Genomic DNA, 23,825 nt, shown 5'->3' with positions numbered 1-23,825 from the left:
GAAGCGTTGTCTTTGATTCGACAACGACCGCTCTTTCTGCATGCGCGAGCAAAAACAAAATACAAAGCACTTAAACGTATTTGTTTCTGCTGCGCCATGTACGACTCGAAATTTTGCCCACCACAAAGAAAATCAACAACCAAAACAAAAAATGACGTTGTAACGCACCACTCGGCGGAAATTTCGTTTTTTTATCATTAAGCCAGAGCGTTTGAATGGTTGGATTGACAGAGTCGTTTTGCATGTCATTTCAATTACCAGATATTACGGACATGTGAGTTTTCAAAACTACATTCGAAGGATACCACGCAGCTATCCATCCTGGCATCCCTAATGGCCTGTATCGAGCAGATTCGGTACATTTGCTTGTCACAGTGCACTGAGTGCAGTTAACACATTATCAAATCATCAGACTTTGGCATTACCTACCATATTACCACAGTAATGAAACTGGCCTCCGCAGGGGCTGGGGGTCGCCCGTGCAATCTGCAATCGTCCCCCGTCGGACGGAAGACGTAATGGTGATTGGTGAATGGTGATAGACGTTAGACTGCTCCACCAGCAGACGCTTCCGCCGGACGTATCGATTGAGGTCACGGCTCGCAGAATCTCGCGAGTGGTATCCCTAGCGGCGATAAACTGCAAGCCTTTTGTCGTCATCAACATAAGCCGCAAGTTTTAGCGAATAAATAAATATATACCTGTACCTACGCGCACAGTAGGTAGGTTAACATAAGCCGCAAGTTTTAGCGAATAAATAAATATATACCTGTACCTACGCGCACAGTAGGTAGGTTCTGCACATCAGTGATCAGACAGTGAAAAAACGGACCCCAACACATATTTTATTACCAGACACGATTCCAGACACGTGTCTGGAATCATCAACGTATCTATTACCAGACACGTTGACAGCGAAGAATGACAGGTAGACAGGAGAACGACGAGGCGGCCACTGAGGGCCTGGAAACATGGGAAGCCAGATGCCCCAAATCAGAACAACGCTCCCACGCAGATCCACTCAATACATGCACATCTCCAAGAAGCTTGACACATTACACAAGTCCGGTAAAAATACAGGCGAGCACATATGACATATGTGGAGCATGGAAATGTAGTTGCAAATGCAATTAAATAGAACCCAACACACACATCAACGTCCAGCCAAATAATTACATCTATACGATGGAAGTGCCCAGTGCGGGCTGGGCCGTTCAATCCATAGAACAAACACGCGCACACACTGTCCCGAACTATTGCCAAACACCAGAAAAGCACCACCCCGTCCCCAGTCTCTTCAGCACACTCTCGCCCCACGCCTGTCCCTCTAGCCCACACGACCAGTGTCCCAAAATTATATTTTGGCTTGGGTGTCAGAGGGGAATATTCGTCACTATAAAGAGGGCTGAGAGTGGAAATTGCCAGTTAGAAGAGTACAAAAAAGAGCAAAAAACAGATACCAACAATTAATTTGTGAGTGTTGCAGGATGTGGGAGCTGCCTTAAAAGATCATTGAATCGAATATGGAGGGAGGTACAAAGTGCACGCATATGCTCTTAATTGGTAAACTAGGGAGTGAAAAATCGCTCTGGAAAATTGGAGGTGAGAGTGGAAAATTATTTTGATTTGGATGTTACTTCCCGCCCAAACTGGCAAATTTTGGGACACTGCACACGACTCTGCACAAAAATAGTCGGCGCTGGGCCGCACAGATCTGTCAGTCTCGACACACCGTTCGCCCCGGGAGGGGAGCACGGCAGCACAGTCACGCGGGAGCAGTCGCGACCCTGGTCGGCGATATCAGCACTGCAATATTCTCGGTGTTGACGAAGAGAATCAGCAGTTTGACAGCTAAAACCGTAATCGGAGCCATCGAGAACGGTTTTGGATAGCACTACCGACAAGCGAGACAGGGTCGTGCGAATCTGTCGCATGGCTGGCATAAGACTGCGTTTATAAAACGGGTCCGACTACTTTCCTTCCCACAACTCCATATACACCACAATGAGCCTAGTATAGGCAGTCAGACAGGGCGGTTCAGCAGAACGCTACTCTCACAGTCTTCAACCACTGTCTGAATCCACGCTCCACCGCGGATCTCAGCACGCCATGCTCTGCACTAAGTAGATGGACAATACTTTGATCGTTAGTTCGGCCGTCTGTCAGCGGCTTTCAAATCCATAATTCATTTCTGAATTAACATGTCCGACACCTATTGCGCCATTCACAAGAACAGAAAGAGCTGCGCTCTCAACATAAACAGGTTCATACTTCTAGAAGAACGGGTGACCCTCTCCATTGCACAATGCCTAGCGAGTGAAGGCTGCAGAAACAGTTCGCGGAAGAGAGAGAGCAACACTGAGACACTCCCCAATTGCACGACCCTTCAGCCGATCTAGGCGAGCCAGACTGTCACGGACGCGTCATTCACCGGTCCACGCGTGTTGTGGGACGCCAGCCGATGGGTGGGACTATATGGTACCCTGTACACCGCGGTCGCGCGATCCACACTAAACTACATGGTGGGAGGTGGACATATTGACTGGGCCAATCGACTCGCTCATCACTGACAGTTGTGCTTCTTATGGCTTCGGTTGTAATCACGGTACGTCTTCTCGGCAGGTTGAAGGACATATCCTACCTGGTCATCTACTGGGTGTAGATTGTAGACGTGAGCGGTGTCGGTGGGCGACACGGCTTATATGCTTTTCAACTTGTCTAATCTAAGGGAGGAACACACACCGCTGTTTGGCAAACGCGGGAGTCTGCTGGTCCACAAAAAGAGCGACTGCACAAAAGGGACAGCCAAAAAAGGAAACCGAATGTTTGTTGGTACTGGACATATTTGCTTTAACAGGAAACGCAGCATAAAATATCAGAAACTCCAACGCACAAAAAAGCAAGAGCCGGCTGGGATAAAATTACTTGTCATGGACAACCAGCCAGCACGTGGCATTACTTCACTATCGGTTAATTCGTACCTAGTGTGTCCACCGGCTGCCCCGGGGAGGGCGTTGGGGCAGCGGCGAGGCGGCGACGACCACCTATGAGTCGTCAAAGTACATGCGGCCGGGCCCGTGGTTCTTCATATACCGCCGGTACTGCTTGTGCTGGGCGCTGTTGGCCAGTTTGAGTTTGAGCTCCTCCTCCTGCTGCCGCTTCCATTCGGCGAACTCGTCCTTCTTCCACAGCTCCATCTCTAGGTAGTCCTCTTTGGTGTGCTCCTCCATCGCCTGCGGTCGGGTCAGAGGTCATAGGTCAGGTCCGGTCAGAGCAGGACAGACTACCAATATACCCTGGGATGGCCAGATCCGGCACCGCAATACACAGACCAAACAACGGCAGCGTATACCAGCATGAACCAAAATGGGGAATATTTTTTTCTGGTCCCTAAAAAGCTGTTTCTGGCACCTAATTGCTGATCAGCCCCAAAATGCTTATTCGACCCTAATATCTGAATCTGGCACCTAATTGCTTCCACACAGCCTAAAGTTGCCAGATCGTCTAGTTGAACTCCGTATTTGCTGTTTGCTGATTCAGCACCAAAACCAAAACATCCAGCACCTATTTTATTCCACGTTTGCCTACCTAATTCGCGTAATCTTCCTGATTTTATGTATCCTAACAAACATGAACGTTGCATTCGGTGATGTCAAGTGCCATTTTTGCCAGTGGAGATAATGATTAATGCCATTTCTAGCCAAAAGAGAATCACTAGCCAGCTATGGTGCAGCATAGCAAGACGCTCCTATACCAGCCCGCTATGTAGAGATTATTGCACCCTCAGCCATTTTAACGTGAAAAGTTTGGATCCGTCACTTCCAGCCAGGCTCTCAGGTCATAAACTGGAGTAAAGCAAAATGTCAACTCTGAACAGACATGCCACGCAACCGGCCCTCTTTTCAATATTATTAGCTTTCTGCAATCATCGTCTGACTCCATCTCGATCAAACGCAGCATCCGGTTTCTACAGGGGCGTTTGACTGACCGGCCACACAATAACCAAAAACAAAATCAAAGCTTCATGCACACATAAGTAAGAAACGGATGAAAAAGGCACAACCACGGCACAACTCTGCGCGGCAAACAACGGACAATGTCCCACGCAAGATCCCGCGTTTCTTCAGCGGCCTTGAACGGAATGAAAACATTACATTTCTTTTTTGGAGCTATTTGATGACGTCAAAAAATACAATACCCGTTTTAATGGTCGAAATCGAGACAATTACTCACAAAAATGTTTCCCTTTAAGCATTACAAATAAATACTTTTAAATATTTAAATGACATTGTTTTTTTTTCAAACAAATCAATATTATTTGCTTACTTAAACGTCATATACAATGCTGAGATCACTACGGGGCTGTCTTAGAGTGTAGCTGCACTGGCAACCTTTAGGCTAGACTCCAGGGGTCATTATACCAGAACAACATGATTCTACCAGCCAGTAGTTCATTTTCCTGCTAGATTGGTGCTACGCTCAGCATTTAGGTGCCAGATTCAGAAAAAAGAGTAAGGCAAACTCCCCCCCCCCCCCCTAATTGAAAGTGTTCCGCCGCTACTGGGATGAATAGGTGCCAGAAACAGCTAATTAAGGTCATTTTCCATGATTGGTGCTGGTATCCACCAAATAGGTGCTGAGGACCAATTTTGGGGCGAGTCAGCTTTTAGGTGCCAGAAATAGCTTTTCTGGGACGCAATTAAATGGCGTCCAACCAAAATATGACGAATGTAGCAATTTAAATTGGTTTTACTTGAAGCCGGCATCTATGGCTTAATTCATAAGACATACAAACACATGGTAAAGATGAAGGACTCATAGGCAGGGGAGCGGGGAAGGCACCGGGGCACCGTGCCCTCCCCCCCCCCCTTTGATTTTGGTATTTTAACATTAGCCCTATGAGCGTTGCATGGAAAGAATGGGACCAAAAGTCGGCAGTGCCCCCTCCCCCCCCCCCCTAATTGAAAGTGTTCCGCCGCTACTGGAAGGATTAGATATAAAGGAACAATACACAGGAGTCCCACTCGCCCAACCACCTTAGGCGAAGAGCTGAATGGAATCACAGGTGAACCGCTGCGTGCTAACTCACGTCAAACTGTGTGCGCGAGATGCCCATGTTGCGCCGGATCAGGTAGAGTTTCTCCTCCGTGCCGTACTCGTGCCCGAGCAGGGTGAACTTCCAGAACCAGCGGCCGTACCAGTACACCCAGGTGGCCAGCGTGTAGGGCAGCAGCACCAGCTGCACCCACAGCACGTCCGTCCACTCCGGCTTGGCGTAGCCGCCCCTGGCGCACGGCAAACCGGGACGCCGAGTCAGCCCAGTCCGAGCACAGACTGCTGCCGTTTCAGGCTGATCATCTGCAAGACTGTCTGGACCAGGTTCAAGTCTACTGATACGCACACAAAAAGAATCACAACATTTTTCCTTTCTGTCAAACGACACAATCCGAATAACATTCGAAGGATAGGTACTTAGATCCATACCATTTGAATGGCATGCATTACACGTGAAATGCACGTTTAATCTCATAATCTCATCACCAGTTTGTCTGATCATTGCGGTGACGTCAGTAAGCCCCACCGGCACTTTTCGACCCGTTTCCGGATATCCGCATTTCCACCAGACCGTCGCGTCACGCTCACAGTGCGTCGTGTTTTCCCGCACTGCGGGTCAGCGAACGGTGACCGGCCGTGAGCGACGACCGGCGCCCACCCGTGTCCCCATCACGACCGGAGGCCTATCTTCGCCTACTTCACGCGCAAAGCCCCTCAGAGAAGCAGTTGAGGCTGGTCCGCGTACTGCCGTCATCTCGGTGACGCCGCCAGTGACCAGTGGCGTCCTCACCCCGGGAACAACGGCCGTCTGACGGACCTGCCGCTGTGCAGCAGGTGACGTCACTGGTGACAGCGGACCGCGACCGGTCCGGGGCCGGTCCGGGAACCACTGCCGCCGGCACGACTACACACAGAGCGCACGCGCAGCTGCACTTGGGAGATCCCTGAACACGGTCAGCTAGAGCTCGTGTGTTTCGGCAGGATTCATTGCCAGAAGAATTGTCACTTGTGCCGTGGAACACTACAGATCTTAAATCGATCGCCCGCCCAAGAGACCGAGGCCCAGATAATTCAGCGGGAGGGAGTTGTCAGGGAGGGTCCCATATGGCGTGTTCGTCGACAATTGACTAAGCATCGGATGAAGAACTAAGATCCTACATCTCCAGAATGAAGCCTAGCTTGATCATAGAACGATGTTTTCGTCCAAGTATATTCAGTGTGCCATTCTTTTTGTTCGGTAGTTTACTAAGAAGCTACTTGAGTTTTTCTCTAGTTCCGGATACATCACAGCCTGTGTGTGTCCCTTCCATCTTGGCGAGAGAGGGAGCCCGGCGCGAGCTGCGACTCACGGGCGTGATCGGCAGTGTGGACGGAGCCACGACGGCAGGGGAGGGGGGGGGGGGGGGTTCGGACCGAGCCGACCCGGCCGAACACCGCCGGCCGCTCTGACAGATGATCGACGTCCGCCCCCGCTTCCCCCCCCCCAGTCCCCCCGGTCGGTGACGGAGCGCCACGCGGCCGGCCGTAACGGCCACATGGCGTGAGTTGGACAACGGACGGCCGCGTCCGACAGAGTTGGTCGGCGCCGGCCCGGCGTCCGACCGCGCTAACTGACGGTGATTCGGGTCCACAATACTGCAGTAAAAAACCTGGGCCGAGGGTAACCACGCGACACGGCCCGCGTGCACCGTGCACCACAATATCACTCCTACCGACAGATTATCAAAATACTCCGCTAAGCACAATGGCGGTCCCAGGGGGGGGGGCCACGGGGGCCATGGCCCCCCCTTTGGTGCTGAAAGGTGGGGCCATACTATCTTTTGGCCCCACCTTTCAGATCGACCAAAAGTCCTAGAAAAGCTTTTCGTATGTTTCATTTTCTTTCTTGCGCCATCGAAGGACGTAAATTTCACTCATGAGTGGGCTCAGTTTCGCATTCTGTCAATTTGGTGGTCAGCGTCGCTGGCACCGGTTCACGAGTATGGCCGGATCTTATATGGAATATCAGCGTGGGTTTACTTGAGGCTCTCGTAGGCCCAGCAATGGCTGGCATGAGACCCTCTTCGGCAGTGGTGGGTGGGCCCTGCTAAAGGAGATTGGCTCTAAGACACTAAAGTAAGACCTCATGGGTTGGTGCTGTGCACCTTAGAAGCCCGGTGGTGACGCCGTATGCCGGCTTGGTTTCTTAAGGATTAGCGTGGGAACTCCGGGGCCTGCATAGAGTTTTTATGAGCTAGTATGTAATCTCAGAGGCATGTGTGTAATGTGTACACAACTACACAGTGGCGGTCGCGGGGGGGGGGGGGCATCAGGGCCATGCCCCCCCAAAGGTCAATAAAGGGGGCCATCGCCCATCATATCATTTGCCCCCCCCCCCCCCTCAAACAACCAATGGGCCCCCATATAGGTGTATGGGGCCCTGGCAATTATTCGATCGTCACGAGGCTAAAAAAAAAAAAAAAAACACGCCCAGCTATTAATATAGCTCCCACACCGGTCTTTGAGCGTCCTACACTGACCTCTGAGGGAACTTCAGTGGCGGTCAAGTGCCCACGTTGACCGCTAAGAGCCTACATCAACCTCTGAGACCCCACATCTGGCCTATGAGGGCCCCTAACCGGCCTCAGGGGTCCCAACCGGCGTCTGAGGGTCTCACACCGGTCTCTGGTGGCCTTATTTCTGTCTGTGGTGTCCCAAGACGAACCTTAAGGTGCCAATGAGGGCCCCGCACTGGCTGCTGAAGACCCGATGCCGGCCTCTAAGGGCCTGCATTGGCATTTGAGGAGGGCCCATCTTGGCCTTTGAGGGCCCTCTGCTGTCCTCTGGGGTCCAACGACGGCTCATGCCGGTCTTTTATGGCCCCACGCTGACCTCTGAGGGCCCATGTTGGCCTGTAATAACCCACATTAGCCTCTGAGAGCCCAACTCGGTCACTGATTGTCTCAAACTACTGGTCTTTGTAGTTTGCAGGCCCTGTACTGGTCTCTGAGGTCCCTAAACTGGCCTCTACGTGAAAACATACATGGGTGGGTTTCTGAAGATCAGAGGGCTCACGCAGTCTCCGGCACAGCCTTACGTTGGTCCTGATCGAGATTACTTTGCGTCCTGATGGTCCGGCGCAGATTCCCTCATATTTCGACGTCGGGACCCCATGAGCCGGTGTGGGTCCTGGGGCTGGCAGAGACTGATGAAGTCCTTAGGGCTCAGGGCCAGTCTTTTTAGCAGTAAGACTAGGCAGGTTGAGTGAGCCCCAATAGAGCCGCTGCGAAGCCCCGCAGGAGTCGCGCGCGGCCCTCAGATGCCAATTTTGAAAGCTCGGAACCTGTGGGGGGTCTCCAGAGGTCGGTGTACCTACTCTCTCCCGCCGCCACACAACTAGGTATGTTACCTATATGGGTAAATGTCATAGTCTGAAAATGCTCTCTGGGTTTCACATGCTTGTTCAAAGCAAGAGGTATCTGTACTTTTCCGAATTGTTTTATAGTGGTAAGGTCATGAATCCGCGTGCCTGACCTTCCAGTATACCTATGCTACACCGATCCGTCGTCATGGTGCAGTGGGCCGACCGGTGGAAGCACCGTGGGACGGGAAATGGAACTGGTGATTTTAGGGTGAATAGGTCAAAAACGCCCCCATTAAGCGCGAAACCTTCTGACACTCAACCCAACCCAGATTACTCAAACCTTTGGGCACTATCATGTAGCTCATTCTTTTTACTACGCTTTGAGACCAAGAAAAGACACTTCCGTGTGGTATTTAACCCCCCAAAAAGGTTTCCGCATACCCTTACAAAAGGGTGTTTTGCCCCACACCCTGGGTAATACGCCCACACCCATGTGCAAAGCGCCCCCACCCCATCCATCAACAGAAAATGATGGACATGGCAGAACTTGACGTCATTCTGACGTCATTTATGGTCAACCTATCAAAGCCTTTGGAATAAAATGTTGTTGCAATGTGTAAAATGGATGCCCGGAGGAGTCCTGAACGTTTGGTGACGATATCTGCAGTCGTTTAGGATATATCAGGAAAAAAGGACAGGGAGAGGCCTTTTCGGCCCCGACCTACACGGCGCTACCCTACACTCTCACCACCGTGCAAAACGCCCCCCTTTCAGAAAACTGGGGGCGTCTTGCCCCATGCATCGAGTAGGCGTCTTTCCCCATCCACTCTATTTCCGGTCAACAAAATATTGACAAAAAACGCGCCACTAACGCCGCAGCATAATAAATTCAACAGAATGACAATAAAACGCAGTTTTGAGTGATGTGCACAATAGCAAGTTTTGTGATATACCTAAAGAGGGCATCAAAAGCTTAGGAATCTTCTGTAAAAACAACAAAAACAGCACCCAAAACCAACATCAGCACCTACCCACGCCGCTCCTCAAGACGCAGAACCGGAAATAGAGAACTACGTAAACAAGCAGCTGACTGTTTTGAAAGCCAGGATAAAACACCTATCCGTCGATAAGATCTACGATTTTTTTAGGGGAGGCGTTTAACCCAGGGGTGCGTTTTCCCCACACTTACCCTACCTTAAATTGAGCTTAAAAATTTCACGCAAGAATCAGATGGATGAAGCATAAGTAATGCCAACTGCGCGGCACCTCGTGGACGTAAAAAATTAGCCGATCACCCCACCCCCCCCCCCCTCCCGGTGACGGATAAATGTTATGTCCCGCGAGTGTGACTTTGGCCCCCCCTTTTGCTAGCGGCTGCGACCGCCAGTGGCTAAGCACGCGTCACTTGAAGTTCCGATAACCATCTAGCGATAATCCATCAGCCCAATAACGGTTTTAACGCAGAGCATATACGGGCGATGATGGATCAGTCGTCACTCGCTAAGTCTGAACAGATCCCCATGCGGACGCCTGCCTGACAGTCCGTCGACCGAGTCGGAGGCCAGAGCGCACCCGATCTACCGTAAATGTCACCTCACATTAGTGTCAGTAGCCAATGAAACTATAGTCGTGGCGCGATACGAGGTCCGGATACGGATATAACACGCTCACCGCGTGACCTACAAAATAACTACTGAAGAACGTGTGATCCACATTCTTATTCGACTAGGATCTAAAAAAAGCCATTGTACGACAACGCAAGAATTCCATCCGTAACTTGCCTGCCAATCGCCATCATCACAATGCCGTACCGCCAACATCGCATCGTTCGCCGAAGGCCGGCACTCACCGGATATCCATTCTGTCCCGGACAATCTCTCGGAGGATCTTTTCCTCCTCCTGGCGCGCGTCGTCCTTGCTCATCTTCTTGTTCCTCTTCAAGTGGTCGAGCAGCTTCTCCTCTTTGGCGATCTGCTGCGCGCGCAGCCGGTACTTGGGCACGGTGACCAGGTACCGGATGGCAGAGTCGTACCTGCGGGCACGCCCCGTCATTTCACCGGAGGCGTCCTACCGGTCATCATCCTCCGCCACACCGATCGCAGCAGTCATAATGGGATGGACTCTCACGGAAATATAGTAGCCTAGCGATAACATAAAGCAGCTAAAAAAGAGGAAAGGGAAAATGCGATAGTCTGCAAATGGTCTAGATAAAATGAAACAAAACAGAAAATTCCCGGAGAGTAAAGTAAAGAAGCACACTACGAGTGCTGACGAGGGCGGCGATTCAGAGCCGTGCTGAGCGATTTGGTGGTGCCGTCGTCCACTCACCGGGTCCAGGAGGTGAAGTACTGGATGCCGGATATGATGGAGATGGTGACGGCCAGCACAATACGAATGTCCACCCGCGGGGCCATCCGGCGCCGGTAGTAGCGGTAGTAGTGACTGTAGAACTCGTCCGGATTGTCCAGCATGTAGTCATAGTCGGTGCGGGACTCGTCATCCTTGAGAATCTCGTATCTGAAACGGACAGGGTTGTTCAGGCATAAAAATCAAGCATGGTTATCAAGCTCCAAAAAGACATACACATTGCACAAAGCACATATTTTATTAGCACAAATTGTCAAAGTTCAAGGAAAACACTGATGTTGTCACTTACGCTGTAGCTATCTCTCTGAACTTCTCTGCAGCTTTTTCCTTTTCTTCGTCCGTTTTGAACAAATCTGGATGAGTTTTTCTCGCCAACTGACGATACTTGGACGCTATTTCCCTCTTTGGTGTATCTCTTGTAACACCCAAGACTGAAACACATGGCTATCCATGTCAAAACACTCACCAGTGAATTAAGATCAAACATGCAATATAGATATCATTTTATGAAAACAGCAAGGCAATTAAAATGGTTGCTTCTAGGAGGGCAAGAGTCGATATGCTAGTGATCAAAGTTGAATGGCATTTCTGTGTAAATCAAAGTGATAATTTATTTTTAAAAAAAAAACTATCAAAAATTAATAATTTAAACAAATTTAAACTAATGACAGCAAATAGCAATTGCTACAGTATCTATCATTCCCACCAACAACTCACCATCATAACAGTTGTTCATGCCACAATAAAGTCCATCAATGAAAGTCCATGCTGGCTGAATAAACAAAGCAAGAAGCAAGCCTAAGGTGATAAGTTTGAAAAGCATCATGGTTTTTACTTCGTCCTAGTAAACCTGCAAACAAAGATGATATGTAAGAACAGCAACCAATGATGAAAATCAATGATGTCAGAATATATTGGCAGCACTAACCAGCCTAACACTCACTTAGCTGCCTACGCTACCAGTCCACACCAGTAAGTAAATACCAGTAAGACACCTTTTACGTGACAAAAAAATGAGATATAGACTTCTGAGCCCTATCTGAGTGTGAGCATTAGGCAATATGCAAAAGTACAACTGGCCCAATCATCCATTTTTATGCATCTTCTCTCAATTTGAACTATCCTTTTCATGGGTATTTATAATTCAGATGTCATGAATGGTAGGTACATGTTCACCATGGTTAAGGTTGCATAGCCATGGTCTACTCTACATTAACCCGCGCCCCGTAGGGCTATCGGCGGACCCTACCACCCGTCGGGGGGGGGGGCGTTTCGCCCCCCCTTAGATCTCGGAAATTTACCGGCAGATTTTTAAAATTCAAACGGCGTTCGATAGCCCCACCGAAGAACTACCTTGTGACCAAATTTCAATGACCTAGGTCAAACCAGTGACGTCACAGGTCAGGTCAAAGGTCGGGTCAAAGGTCAAAGGTTTTCACTGTTCACAGGCATTTCGAGAAATGTGTTGTGAAATCGAGTAAATTGGTAAGTTATTGAAAACCATCGATGGTACATTGTTAGTCAAACACATACTTTGCTATCTGAGGTCACTGATACCAGGTCAGGTCACAGAGGTCAGGTCACTTGGGGTCACAATATGAAAGTGTCAGGTGATGCATGTTATATGGTCCATTTTACATGACAAATGCGATTATGTGGGTCAGGCAGCCTTTGGGGCCAGCTTAGGTCACGTTTTGGTGAAGGTCAGGTCAAGGTCAGGACTCAGGTCAAATTAGGTCAAATTTCAAAATTGATATTTTTGCATAAAATGGGTATCCATTCGATGCAGCTTGTCACGGGGAGTCTAATGGTGGTCTTTGTTTTGCCCTACGTGATCTAGAATTGCCAAAAATTGAGTTTGAAAATTTTACGTCCTCATTTTTGAAGTTTTTTCGCTATAACTTGGCCAAAAAACGAGATATCGATCTGAAATTTGGTAAGTAGAAAGAAGACGGTTGGTACTATCACATATATTCCGTTTTTTGAAACTCGAAAAACTTTTTGGATTTTTTGGCAAATATATCCAAAAAATGATTTTTTGATTTTGGGGGGTCAAAAATCAAAAATTTCAAAAATCCGAGATAGCGGCTTTGTAGAGGCACTTTTCATTAATCTTAACAATTCTACCTACGGGCTACAAACCACTCACCACTCACCAGTTAATCCTGACCCGTTCATAAAGAAATAAAATAGGCAAAAATAAAATAGGTCATCATACGTTTAGATAAATCCATAATGCAGTACCTTGTCCACAGGCTGACTAAAAATTAAATGGCAACAGCCAACAGATTAAGACCTAAACACTTCATTCAAAACCAAGTCCTATTTCTATGACCAATCCAATCCCAAACACATTACTCAATATGTGAAAAAGCATTATCCAGTATTATAAAAATTAACAGCACTAGTCAGAAAACATGACACAGAAAAAAAAACTTGAGTAGGTACTATGTCAGCATCTGTCACAACGAAACAACAGAGTGAGAGAGAAACGCAGACACACAACCCACACAACTAAACACCCGAGACCCCGAGACATTCTCAAGGATGAAAAAAATGTACACGTGGAATTTTGAGCTATTGTGTATGACGTCACCAAAAAAGTGGAAGGCAAGTGAACGTTAACAGAAGGAAACAGTATAAAATTTACAACGATCATTTTTTATTTCATTTTGAAGCATATTTGCTGGTAATGTAGGTTTTATCTGATAACCCTCAATTGCGTGGAATTGATCATAGCTGATTGCTGAATCAAAATGGGGAAACATTGCAAATGTTATGAGAATGATGTCATAGGACAAAAATACAACTTGTTCACTTGCGATGAATCTAGCGCAGCCGGCGTTTTTAATTGTATCTGTTGAAATGTGTGGATTTGGTGTATGTCCCTCAAACTCAAGGCGATAGTTACGTACTATTGCCTTGGTAGTCCAGGGATGCGGAGCCGTGGAAATTTCAGACGGCTCCGGCTCCGGCTCCGGCTCCGGAGAAAAAAATCGGCTCCAGCTCCGGCTCCGGCTCCGGGTGAAATGTTATGGCGGCTCCGGCTCCGGCTCCGGCTCCGAGTAAAATGGTCCGGCTCCGGCGGCTCCGGCTCCGGCGGCTCCGGCTCCGACTCAGTACATCCCCTATGCAATCAATTAAATACGGATGGAAGAAAAATTGGATTGGTTATACGCGTTACTCTTTGCCATGACCGGCTCACCGCGTCCCCGCGCAAACGCACCTCGGAGAGAACCGGCAGAACAAAGGGCTAGGAAGCGATGGCATTGGAAACGCAGTCGCCGCGAATCGGAGTTCAGTGAACCATCGTAAGCTGACACCCGTCTCGGCTGCATTGGGGGGTGAGGGGTGGGGGGTGTGTGGGATGAGACGGTGCTGGGAGTCGCAGTCCACTGCACTGGTTTGAAAACAATGGCCGTCACCTGATGACTGGTCCTCATGTTCTGGGGATGCAGTAGACGTGGGGGGGGGGGGGAAGAGCAAACAGGAAGTTGTTTGCGTACTGTGGAATACTGGGGATATTCGGATTTTTTCATTCACTTGATGGCCCATGACGTAAGTACCATATATTTTACTGCCTTGTACTGTCAAACCGAACTAGGTCAATTATTTTTTTCCTCTTCAAAAAATAAAAAGGAGCCGGAGTCGCCCCCTTTTTTGGCGGCTCCGGCTCCGGCTCCGGCTCCGGGCTATATTGTTTCACGGCTCCGGCTCCGGCTCCGGCTCCGGGCAAAATATGCCGGCTCCGGCGGCTCCGGCTCCGACTCCGGCTCCGGCTCCGCATCCCTGCTTGGTACCTATATACCAGAGTATATCAATCATTATTGGGTTACTCTTTAACTATTACAACTAAAGAGACCCTCCCACCTTCAAAAAAGTGAATGAATTGGCATGAAAGTGATGTCGCTCAGAGAAAGAGCAAAGACGAATATCTACCAAATTTCACTGAAAAAATATTCACAGGTTTTCAAGATATTACTTTTACTTTTGTTTACTTTTTGGGATCTCTGCTGTTCCTAGCGACTATTCGGATGCAATAGTTTGACAGCTAAATGAAAGAGGGGCATTTTCTCGCGCTTGAAGGTTGGTGCGGTTGGTGTTGTTCGCCCTCTGTTTTTATATCAGTGTGCTGTCAGTTTTCCCCATATAAGGAAGTAATTGCTGGTGCTTCTTGGCCTCTCATTGGTCTAACAAATAGACCACTTGAATTCAACTAATGAGGAGCCAAGAAGTAGCAGCATGTTCGCAGCCTGCTGATTACGAGCGAGCGAGCGCAGCGAGCGAAGTGAGTCTTTTCAATATAACGGAAAAATCTCAGTATGAGCGGCCCGGCCCGGCCCGGCCCGGCCCGGCCTGTAACACTTTTGAGAGGCTTATATCTCAGCAACCGCTGGACCGATTGGCCTGCGGTCTTTTTTGTTCGGTAGCCCAATCCCTTCTACCCCGTAATTGACTACTTTTGATACATCTCAGTGACCGTCGTGGCACGTGCCACGTGAAAAGTCAAGGGTGTTCAAGCTGTTTTGAAAAAGTAGTGATTTTGAGAAGCTCATATCTCAGCAGCCGCTTGGGCGATTGACTTCCGGTAATTTTTGTAGGGTAGCAGCATCCTTTCTACCCAAAATAGGATACTCTCGATGCATGTGGGTCACCCCCAGTGCACGTGCAAAATACAACAATAAGAGGTGCCAAATTTGTTCCCATTTCAGTAACTCGGTAATTACTGGGGCGATTTCGCTGAAACTTTGCATACAGGTAGGCACCCACCACTCACCAGGCAATGTATTCCCATGTGTTGCGGTTAGGGTGCTACTGCACGTGCGCACGTGCAGGGGGCGTTTCCAGATCTCGAGAATGGCTGGGCCGATTGCGCTCAAATTTGGTACACGGTTGGGGACCAGTTAGTAGGGTGCCGTGCAATAGTCATTTTGGACCCCGTTTGCACGTGCGCACGTGCAGAATGCCGCTTCCAGATCTCAGGAACGGCTGGGCCGATTGCGTTCAAATTTGGCACACCGCTAGCGACCGGTTAGAAGGGTGCTTTGCACAAGCCCGTTGGAAGTACCCTCTCGCCCTTCCGCACGTGCAGGGCTCACTATCTCGCTCGCTCGTTCTTCGCCCAAAAGGCGTTTTACTGGTAAATTAACAAGGGCAAACAGAGCTCAGCATAGGCCACCGCATGCTACCAAACATTTTAGTAAAAGATTTGAGATTATTGGATCTGTGCTGACATCACACTTTCAGAGGGGGCATTCAAATGCATTAGCCCCTCTGGATCCAAAGTGCTGCAGCTTTGAAATTAGGTGTTTTCTTTTCAAGGCATTTCTTGATGTTGTGAGTGCTCAAACCAATAAGTGCAAGCCAGGGACCCCATTTTGGCTATCTCAATTCTCAACTCATAACTAATGGTCACTAACAACGCATAACAACGCATGCTAACTAATGGGATGGTCACTTAAACCACATGACTGCATATGTCCAGCACACAATGTAGGTACCTCTAAAAAATTAATGAAAGCCAATAGGTGCATGGCAGGTCCTATGCTCTCTTGCCTGCTTTTTTTTATTTTGCCTGAATATTCAGACAAAAGCCTTGATAGCAGTGCTTGTTGTAAATTATGAAATGATGCTACTAACTGATCATTTCAAGGGGTGTGTATCATATATTCCTTATGGTCCACCTCTCATGAGGCCATGCATTTGTTTTCTCAGATAATATAGAACAAAACATAATCTAACCTGACCTTACCTTACCTGCAACCTACAGCCTAAAAAAATTCTACTGTGTAATATGTATGGCAAATATGAACTGGGGAACATATGATTTATGAATGCCCGCGCCCCCCCCCCCCATTTCAACCTGTGTGAATTATGTGCACCTGATTCACAGGTGATAATTTGAATGAAAAGGGTAATGCATTGCAGTTAGGTGGTGGCACAGTTCTTCTGGGTCTAGCATGGCCCTCTCTCACCAGTTGCCCGCTAGTTCACTTCAATATACATAGTATAGGAGGTCATACAATGTGGGGCAAAATTTTTATGCTTTGCATCCTGGAGTGCAGATCTGGGATCAGTGACATGCATTTTCTCAGTTCTTAATTCTTATTGCTGTCAGATCTGGAAATATATGTTTTTGTACCTTAGTGTTGCTTACTCCAGTCCAGGTTAGTGCCCATACTGCTATGTCATGGTTTCAAACTGACCTTGTCAGCCAGCATCCTTTAATCCCCATGATTATATCCCCAGGATGTTCTTCAGTAAGCATATGCCTTTCTTTTCAGTGTGAAAGCTGGGAAAATTGGTTCTTAAAAATAATTTATGTGAGCCTAATACAAATATAATGTCTTCGAAAGATCCAGCAAAGAAGACCAAGAGGCCAGACATGGCCATCTACATGCCACGAGGCCGCCGGTCTCAGGAGGAAGCAAAACGGTCGCCGGAAGTTGAGGCTCCACCTCAGCCAGTTGCCAGGAAAGACCCGCCCCCACCACAGCGCCGCGTTCCAGCTCACGGCGAGCGCGGGGACACAAGGCAGCGTGGAGGCTCCACCAGCGAGTCTGACACAGGCAAACAACGAACGTCCGTAGGAACTTCTAAAGGTCGTCGGGAACAAACGGAGTCGGAAAGCAGCAAACACCGGCGCTCCAGGGACACGACCGAGAAAGGCCAGGGTTATTCATCAGACGATGCTCAGCATCGAACCACGATGGTTTTCACACGTAGTAAGCCGGGGCACTTTGAAGAGCCTCGTCAGCGTCGGCCGCACAGAGCGGCGGCAGAGAGGAGTCGACGCTTCGCGGAGGGGTCGGACCGCGCCGCAGAGCCACCAAGTAAAGGTGGTGTCAGTGTCACGACATCGTCTGCCAGTATCAACGATCACCGGGCCAACGAGTCGGCCGGAACGGAAATGGCGAAGAGCTTCCCAGAAGCGGCGAGGAGGAAGTCTGAAGAATCTGGCGTGCACGCTATTGGTACACCGACCTCCGAAGAGCATCCGGTAGATCTGACCCCGCAGCCAGTAGATCTCTCATTGAAGCCAACTAAGGAAGGCGTGCACAAGAGCGCCAGGTCGTCAGCAGACGACGCGGCGCGGACCCGTGAGCCATCGCCTGGTACCCGGCGGCGACCGCGCGGCGCCGTGGGCGTGTACGTGCCTCGCGCGGCGCGACGACACTCCGACAGCACTGGAGAGCCGGTGAGGCCGCCGGACGATCCCCCGCAGCCGGGCGCCGCCGGCCGGGACCGTGGAGATGCAGCGGTGGCGCGGCAGAGTGGAGCTGAGTCGGCGGCCAGCTGCGGTCGGTCGGACGGCGGTCGGCGTCATGACAGTGACAGGTCGGAGGGCATTCACCGGCATCATGACAGTGACAGGTCGGATGGAAGCCGGCGCCATGACAGTGACAGGTCGGAGGGCAGTCATCATCGTCATGTCAGTGGCCGGTCGGAAGGCAGTCACCGGCGTCATGACAGTGGTTGGTCGGAGGGCAGCCGCCGGCATCGGGGCGGCGACGGAGAAAGTAGCCGTACCGCCTCGCCACGGGCTGACTTCAACGAGCGGCGGCGCGACCCTTCCAGAGAGGAGCTTCGGTCGGCCACCGAGGCGCCAGTCTCTCGTTCCGGCCGCACGAGTGCGTCCTCCCAACCGGAGGTCTGCGCGAAGGACGACCCGCCGGCAGCGCCGGTCAGTGGACGGCGGACTGACGAACGGCAGCGGCCCCTGTCGCCGCCAGCCGCCGAGCTGGCTGCCGTGGCTCTGGGGCCCGCGGCGCGGACCGACCGACTGACGGAGCCAGCCGGACCACCACCCCATTCTGGCCTGCTGTACGTGCCGGGCGGTCCACACAGCGACCCGCCCGAGCCGCCGCACTCGTACACACAGCCGCCCTCCCGCCTCCACCCGCACTCACACCCTCACTCGCAGCCACACTCCCGTCCGCAGCAGCCGCAGCCGCGGCACCTGTATGACCCGAACAACCCCGGCCAGGTGCTGGAGGTGACGCCGCGGGCCGTGGACGCTCGCGAGCGCCGCTACCAGGATCCCCCGCGGGAATACGTGGACCCGCGCGGTGGCGGTGCCGATCCACAGGCGGCCGGCTGCTCGGACTCGTTCAGCCCGTCGTCGAACGCGACCAACGCTAATCGAATCTCGCAGCTACTGGGCCGCACGGCCGGCGAAATCGAGTACCTGATTGCCAGTGGCCGGCTGCTCGACAGCTGGGTGCACACCCTGCGTTTGAGAAATCACGTGAAGGCGGAGTGTGCTCAGGTGCTGGTCACCGATCTTCGTACGTGGATGACGCTCGGCATCGACCAGACCATCTGGAAGTCATTTTACTACTGCGTCATCGAGAAGCTGCGCGACGTGGAGCCGCCCGGCCAGGAGCTCCACCTCTGCGAGGTCATCGACGACGGTGTCTTGTACTTCACCGCTCTGCTGAACCAGCTGGAGACGACGTACGCCATCCCGGTGTGGCGTCTGGGCTCGCTGCTGCACGATCCGGAGCCGATCCGGCGGCAGCGCTACTTTTCCTCAGTGGCCGCGCTCAGTCAGCGGCTGCTGCTCTGTGTGGGCGACCTGGCCCGCTACCAGTACCACCTGGGCCGGGTGCCCAACCTGGCCGAGCCCTACCGCTTCTACCTGCAGGCACAGAAGATCAACCCGAAGAATGGGCGTCCGTTCAACCAGCTGGCGATCGTGACTCTGTTCGCCCACCGCCGACTCGACTGCGTCTACCTGTACGCCCGCGCGCTGATGGCCGCCAACCCGTTCCACACGGCCAAGGAGTCGCTGCTGTCGCTGTTTCACGAGTCGAGCCGCCGGTATGCGGCGAACAGCCCGATGCCGGGCCAGGTGGCGGCGCCGGCGGCCGAGCGGCGGCAGGAGCGGCGCGGCGCCGACCTGCGCACCGAGGTCTGGGTGCACCCGAACCGCGGCGACCGGCTGCGGCGCACGCTGCCCACCGCCGCCGACGAGCCACCCGAGCTGGCCGACCTACGCATCACGTCCAACGCCGACCTGCTGAAGGCCTTCGTCACCACCTACCTGCACGTCCAAGGCAAGCTGTACACGCGTGTCAGCCTGGAGAGCTACCAGGAGGACGCGTGCGTGATGCTCCGCCAATTCTCCGAGATGCTCTCGCGCGAGCCGATGCCGTTCAAGGCGGATGATATGCTCCACATCCTCGGCATCATCATGTTCAACATCGCCAACACCAAGCTGAAAGACGAGCGACTGGGCTCGGACCTGCGCTCCACCTACCAGGAGTTGGCGCTGGCAGTGGCCATCGAGATGGCCGGCCACGTGATCCAGCGCGCCTGCCAGCTGCTGTCGGGCCGCGCGCCCGACGCCGGCGAGCGGCTGTTCGAGCCGGCCTCGCTCGAGACGTGCATGGTGTTCGTGAAGGTGTGGTGCGACTGGCTGCTGAGCTCTAGCGCCGTCTGGAACCCGCCGCCGTGCACGGCCGACTACCGCGTGTGTGACGTGGCCGACTGCTGGGAATCGCTGGCCGAGCTCACCAACCTGCTGCGGCAGCGCGACGGCGGCGACGACGACGACGCGCTCCGACCGTCGGCCGTGCTCGGGTCGACGAGCAGCGGCGAGCCGTCCGAGCGGGTGGTCCGCCTGCCGGAGGACATCAGCCTCGAGTCGTTCACGCCGCTGCTGTGCGCTCAGCGACGCGTGGCGTTTGTGGACGTGGCCGCGTGCAGCGTGGATCGGGCGCGCGACCTGCTCCGGCTGCGCTGCGTACTGTTCGTCACCGAGGAGTTTCTGTGCGGCACTGAGCCGGCGCCGCTGCGTCTGGTGAAGACGGCCGACGGCGCGTGCCGCTACATCAGCCAGGTGTCGTCGCACGCGCCGGCCCCCGAGGACGACGGTCGGCCCGAGTCGCCCGACGTCGAGGTCGAGTGGAGCGCCGGAGAGGAGGAGGAGGGCGCGGGGCGCCGCCGGTCGGCCGACGAGCCGCTGCCGCCGCTGGCCGACCTGGCGAGCCGGCCGCGGCTGGCGCGCCTGCAGCAGCAGAAGCTGGCGCTGGAGCGCCGCGTGCGCCGCCAGGAGGAGCACAGCCGGCGCGTGCAGGCCATCGTGTCGTCGGCACACGCCAGTGTGACGCTGGAGGTGCGGCCGCGCTACCTGGTGGCCGACACCAACTGTTACGTGGACTACCTGGACCAGCTGCGGAGGCTGGTCACCGAGCACGGCGCCTACACGCTCACCGTGCCCGTCACAGGTGAGCAGACGGCCGGCGGACACGCGAGCTCTCCTCGCGCAAAGGCGACACCGAGAAACGTGATAACGCCGTGACAGAACCAGCTAGTCTTTGCGCCGTTCTCAATTATGCAAGTTAAGCTGATTTTTTTTTTCAATTTCATCCGATATTGCTTTGATTCTGGTGTAACTGTGAGTTAAGGTCTTTTCATCCTCTTTCCATTGGAGTAAAACGGCTCAAGTTCTAACTAACCTGTAAAACTCCAGTGCTGCCAGTGATTTGCTATTTCTTGTTAGTGCTAGACCAGCAGCATGGTCTGACCGGCTGACCCACATCCTGCGACAGTGCTGGCCGAGCTGGACGGCCTGTCTCGGCCGGGCGGCGGCGGCCGGCCGCGGCCCGGCCAGTCCGAGCAGCACGTGCAGCAGGTGCGGCGCACAGCGCGCGCCGCGCTGGCGTTCGTGCAGCAGCGCGGCGCGCCGCACGTGCGCTGTGTCACCAGTCGCGGACACCTCATCAGCTCGGCTGTGTTCACCGCTGAGGATGACGACGACGAACAGGTGCGTGCCAACGGAGAGAGCATACTGGACAGGCCGGACGAGAGCTGCAGGGATCTGAGCTAGCTGACAGCTGGGAGTGGCCGAGACCTGATTCATCACTTAGATTGATATTTGATGCAGGGTGACATTGTTTGCCTACGATGGTTGTCGCTTTTGGCCTGCTGTAGGAACCTGCGTAGGAACCTGCTCTTAGCGTTGGCGGGCGATATCGTAGTTATCATGATGACGCAGACTCGTTCCCACCTTCCTCCTCTCATCACGATAGTGCGTCTCCCTCCGCAGGCGACCAACGATGACCGTATCCTGAGCTGCTGCCGTAACCTGGAGCGGGGAGTGGCCGAGCAGCAGACCGACGGTGAGTCCGGGAACGGGGCACCCACCGCCGCACCGGTCCCGAGGGTCGAGGCTTATCTTAACTTAACTTTATTGAGTTTGGGAGACGTTGTTTGTCTATAGATGCGTGCTTATTGTGTATCGAGGCTTACTTTTTTAGTTATCGCAGTAAATATTACGGCCGGAAAACCATGTCAAAACTTAGTCAGATGACCCTGCTGACATCGTTGTCGGCAGCCTTTGACCCCGCTGACCTCTGATCAGCACAGATGACCCCTCTAGATGGTGTTTGACGCCCGCTGACCCGTGCCGTCCTCTGTGTCCAGGAGGCCAGCACCTGACCCGCGAGGTGGTCCTGCTCACCGACGACAGAAACCTGCGGCTGAAGGCGCTCTCTATGGACGTGCCGACGCGCACCGTGCCCGACTTTTTGTCCTGGGCCTCATGAGGTGGCCGCAGCGGCGCCCGCGGGGCTCGGGAACGGATCGACAGAGAGGCAGCGGCAGCAGACTGGCTCCGGGGCGCCGTGGCCGGGTGAGTCGACTGTGCGCCGTGTATCAGCGGCGGGTGAACGGTATCAGCGGCGGGTTCATTGCGCTCGGTCCGAGGTCTGGCAGTACCAGCCGTGGTTTATGAAGCCTGATCTGTGGCTGCTCGGAGAAGGAAACAATGCCGGGAGATTTGAGAATGTGCTGTGGCCTGTCCATGATATCGCTTCTCTCGCTCGTTAAGTCGGTCTCGTCCGCCACTGACCTGGTGTTGTGCCTTCTGTCTTCGCAGGCTGCTGGTCGATGAGGCTCCACCGCACCATCCCCGATGGTGGCTCGAGTTCTTCTGTCGCGTTTTGATCTCGGCATTCGTGCCGAAAACAGGACAGACCGCCATGGTAAGGACTGGAGCGGGGTGCTACCAGCCGGTCTGCTGGCTCACACCGGGCAGCGAATCAAACGGCCCAGTGGTGATTCGTTCAGTTATTTAGTCCGGTGATCTCAAATGGCATTGACTAAACATGGGCAACGTCTGGCGCGTTAGTGATATGTGTCGCGGGATGTTTCCCCGTCGCCATATTCAAGTGATGCCACTTTTTTGCCACCGATTCTGAGGGCGCTCGTTAGTGGCTGTGGGCACGGGAATGGTGAGGCTGTGCCCCCGCCGGCGGAAAGTTGAGCTGAGGTAACTCATGACGCTGGGGGGTGGGGAATTTCAGTACCTGGAGATAACTGGGAGGGAGCTGTTGAGGAATGAAATGGATACTTTACTTTGAATGTCGATTTTTGAGTGTTTCTACGCGGTGTTTGTATAGACCTAAGAAACGTGCTCTAGCTATATTCCGATAGAGCGACACTGGATGCAGAAAAATGTTCATATGTAGAACCCCTACATAGGTCACTTTACAACTTCCGTATCTCTAATCGTCCACTCTCTGTTCTTGAAGTTAAGCACTCAATCGTTTGAAGTCAGCCCTCCTACGGCTAGCGTTGTTTCAGGCCCATAGAGGGCGCGGCTCACGTGTGGTCAACTTGCCAGTCGTCGTTTAGTTACCGTGTCCGCCACCAGAGGCTCTGATGGGAAGTCGCCGCACTGGGTGCTGAGGCCCTCGAGTTTCCGATCGGTACCGTTGTGCCATACGTGACTGCTTGCTTGCAGTCGTGCTACTTGTAAGAAACTCACTGTATTCAAGATCTCTGGAACTTGTTTTTTTTTTTTTTAGAAAATATAAGGCACATAAAGTCGGTAGTGTTTCCCTGACCAATTGACGCGCATCTCAATCCTACACCGGCTCATAACAGTGACACGAGGTCAAATCTTCAGTTAGTCTTCGAATACCCGCCTTTTCTGTGTTTGGATGTTGGGCTGAGTGATTGAAGTGAAAGTTTCATTGACTCAGTACTCTTTCCCTACTCCCTAGGTAGATTTGACTCTAGGGTTACGTGAACTGCGGTCCGCGCTCTGTTT

At 52.5% G+C, this 23,825-nt stretch overlaps 2 protein-coding genes across 9 annotated transcripts; one reads left to right on the top strand and one right to left on the bottom strand.

The window, feature by feature from the left end:
- Positions 1-831: 831 nt before the first annotated feature.
- Positions 832-13,732, bottom strand: LOC122378676 (dnaJ homolog subfamily C member 25 homolog). Of its 8 annotated transcripts, none has more exons than XM_043360013.1 (7): positions 13,681-13,732; positions 11,483-11,615; positions 11,055-11,196; positions 10,727-10,915; positions 10,248-10,430; positions 5,090-5,285; positions 832-3,233 (listed from the first exon to the last, which is right to left on the bottom strand). In XM_043360013.1, exons 2-7 carry the CDS (start codon positions 11,589-11,591, stop codon positions 3,045-3,047), a joined length of 1,008 nt encoding a protein of 335 aa, XP_043215948.1. In that variant the 5' UTR covers positions 11,592-11,615; positions 13,681-13,732; the 3' UTR covers positions 832-3,044. The 8 variants fall into 8 exon arrangements, with proteins under 8 accessions (XP_043215948.1, XP_043215953.1, XP_043215949.1 ...); XM_043360018.1 differs by lacking the exon at positions 13,681-13,732 and adding an exon at positions 13,276-13,289; XM_043360014.1 differs by lacking the exon at positions 13,681-13,732 and adding an exon at positions 13,265-13,281.
- Positions 13,733-16,938: 3,206 nt separating this feature from the next.
- Positions 16,939-23,546, top strand: LOC122378675 (telomerase-binding protein EST1A-like). The gene is made up of 5 exons (XM_043360010.1): positions 16,939-20,997; positions 21,322-21,536; positions 21,819-21,891; positions 22,196-22,403; positions 22,650-23,546. Exons 1-4 carry the CDS (start codon positions 17,109-17,111, stop codon positions 22,315-22,317), a joined length of 4,299 nt encoding a protein of 1,432 aa, XP_043215945.1. The 5' UTR covers positions 16,939-17,108; the 3' UTR covers positions 22,318-22,403; positions 22,650-23,546.
- Positions 23,547-23,825: the final 279 nt, after the last annotated feature.

The sequence above is a fragment of the Amphibalanus amphitrite genome, unplaced genomic scaffold (genome assembly GCF_019059575.1).
Source record: "Amphibalanus amphitrite isolate SeventyFive unplaced genomic scaffold, NRLGWU_Aamphi_draft 000063F_arrow, whole genome shotgun sequence".
Classification (NCBI taxonomy): domain Eukaryota; kingdom Metazoa; phylum Arthropoda; class Thecostraca; order Balanomorpha; family Balanidae; genus Amphibalanus; species Amphibalanus amphitrite.
The sequence above is the reverse complement of the archived record's forward strand: the minus strand, read 5'-3'. Positions and strand labels throughout refer to the sequence as shown.

What these genes read in the sequence shown, in the direction of transcription:
- LOC122378675 (XM_043360010.1), top strand. Translation starts at nt 17,109, where the DNA reads ATGTCTTCGAAAGATCCAGCAAAGAAGACCAAGAGGCCAGACATGGCC. An exon ending in AGGATGACGACGACGAACAG is followed by an intron (nt 21,537 to 21,818) that starts GTGCGTGCCAAC and finishes CTCCCTCCGCAG; the next exon opens with GCGACCAACGATGACCGTAT. An exon ending in GGCCGAGCAGCAGACCGACG is followed by an intron (nt 21,892 to 22,195) that starts GTGAGTCCGGGA and finishes CTCTGTGTCCAG; the next exon opens with GAGGCCAGCACCTGACCCGC.
- LOC122378676 (XM_043360013.1), bottom strand. Translation starts at nt 11,591, where the DNA reads ATGATGCTTTTCAAACTTATCACCTTAGGCTTGCTTCTTGCTTTGTTT. An exon ending in CATGAACAACTGTTATGATG is followed by an intron (nt 11,197 to 11,482) that starts GTGAGTTGTTGG and finishes CATGTGTTTCAG; the next exon opens with TCTTGGGTGTTACAAGAGAT. An exon ending in TCTCGCGCACACAGTTTGAC is followed by an intron (nt 3,234 to 5,089) that starts GTGAGTTAGCAC and finishes ACCCGACCGCAG; the next exon opens with GCGATGGAGGAGCACACCAA.